Raw genomic sequence first — 1992 nt, forward strand, 5'->3', positions numbered from 1 at the left:
CCACTGCCTTTGGCTCAGGTCATGATCCCAGAGTCCCAGGATCAAGTCCTGCATCAGGCTCCAGCTCCATGGAGAGTCTCCTTCTCCCTCTGACCTTCTCCCCTCTCATGCTCTCACTCTCTCTCGCTCTCTCACTCTCTCTCTCAAATAAATAAATAAAATCTTTAAAAGAAAGAAATAACAATTCATTTAAAAATAAACCTTAAAGTAATCAAACATGTATAAACAAGCCATATTTTCCCAGTCCTCTATACTGCTTAAAGTGACAGGAATGTCCTAATACTATGTCACAGATGAATTCACATGGTTGTGGAAAACCTGCTAGGAGTCATGAGTATCACCTAGGTGAAGGAGATTATTGTAAATTCATGGGTCTTGAGTCAGTAGCTAATTTTTACCTTAATTTTACAGATCACTAAAAAGACAAAAGATGACAGCACATCCAAATGGCACCATCTCCACTGAGGCTTCAAACTTCCTCCTGAATTGTTTTGTCAAGTCCCCCAGCTGGAAGATCTGGTTGTCCCTGCCCCTCAGCCTCCTCTTTCTTCTGGCCATGGGAGCCAATGGTGTTCTCCTGGTCACCATCCGGCTGGAGGTCTCTCTGCATGAGCCCATGTACTACCTACTCAGCATCCTCTCTCTGTTGGATATTGTGCTCTGCCTCACTGTCATCCCCAAGGTCCTGGCCATATTCTGGTTTGACCTCAAGTCCATCAGCTTCTATGCCTGCTTCCTTCAGATGTATATCATGAATTGCTTTCTTGCCATGGAGTCCTGCACATTCATGGTCATGGCCTATGACCGCTACGTGGCCATCTGCCACCCATTGAGGTACCCATCCATTATCACTGACCAATTTGTAGCTAAGGCTGCTATTTTTATTTTGGCCAGGAATGCATTTCTTACTATGTTCATTCCCATTCTCTCTGCCCGGCTCCATTATTGTGGAAAACATATAATTGAAAACTGTATCTGTGCCAACCTCTCTGTGTCCAAGCTCTCCTGTGATAACGTTGTCCTTAACAAAATATACCAGTTAATTGTGGCCTGGACTCTTCTGGGCTCTGACCTCATCCTCATCTTCCTCTCCTATACTTTAATTCTAAGAGCTTTTCTTAGACTCAAGGCAAAAGGGGCAGCTGCCAAAGCTCTGAGCACATGTGGCTCCCACTTCATTCTCATCCTTTTCTTCAGCACCATCCTTCTGGTTTTTGTTTTTACCCATATTGCCAAGAAAAAAATTTCCCCTGATATCCCCATCTTACTTAATGTCCTACACCATGTAATTCCTGCAGCTCTCAACCCCATTGTCTATGGGGTACGAACCCAGGAGATTAAAGAGGGGATTGGGAAAATACTGAGGAGAGTGGGAAAGAGCAGCAACTAATTGTGTTCTAGCTCGACTTTTCTCAACCATGAATGCTCTAATTCCATTTGAAAGGCAGGAACTTGGAGAAAAAATTACAGTCCTAATCCTCTCTCTAGACATGCCTGAAGATCTGAACTGCATGGTTTCCCTCTTACCTATCACATATCACATATGTGATCTATCATATCACATCTTTCACCTTCCATCATTTTCAGGAAGTGACTAAGGATATAGATGTAAAAGTCTCATTATGGTACCCAGACCAGGGGCTATGAATTTTCATGAGCCAAGCATCATACTTCACTGTCTTCTCCTGATTAAATTCCTTTTAGAGTCCGTGTGATGGAAAATGCATACTCACTTAAACATGTGTGGCTGATGGGAAGTACCAGAACTTAAAGGAAGTGAATTGACTTCGGAAAATTAAAATAAGATTGAAAAGCAACTGTTAAAAAGTGGTGAGAATAATCATTATGCTTTAACCTTTCCCTCAGGCACTCAAACATATTTAATGAAAGTTATCTTACATCTAGCACAGAACTGGAAAATGGAACTCAAACATACATAAATCTTGATCTAAAGACCTACTCTAAAGGCCTAGGGAAAAAACCAAAAACATG

General features: G+C 42.0%; 1 protein-coding gene across 1 annotated transcript; it reads left to right on the forward strand.

Annotated features, from left to right (window-relative positions):
- The first annotated feature begins 430 nt into the window (after positions 1-430).
- LOC116599822 (olfactory receptor 56A3-like) lies at positions 431-1390 on the forward strand. The gene has a single exon (XM_032359789.1). It carries the CDS (start codon positions 431-433, stop codon positions 1388-1390), a length of 960 nt encoding a protein of 319 aa, XP_032215680.1.
- Positions 1391-1992: the final 602 nt, after the last annotated feature.

The sequence above is a fragment of the Mustela erminea genome, chromosome 9, assembly GCF_009829155.1.
Source record: "Mustela erminea isolate mMusErm1 chromosome 9, mMusErm1.Pri, whole genome shotgun sequence".
In the NCBI taxonomy this organism is placed as follows: domain Eukaryota; kingdom Metazoa; phylum Chordata; class Mammalia; order Carnivora; family Mustelidae; genus Mustela; species Mustela erminea.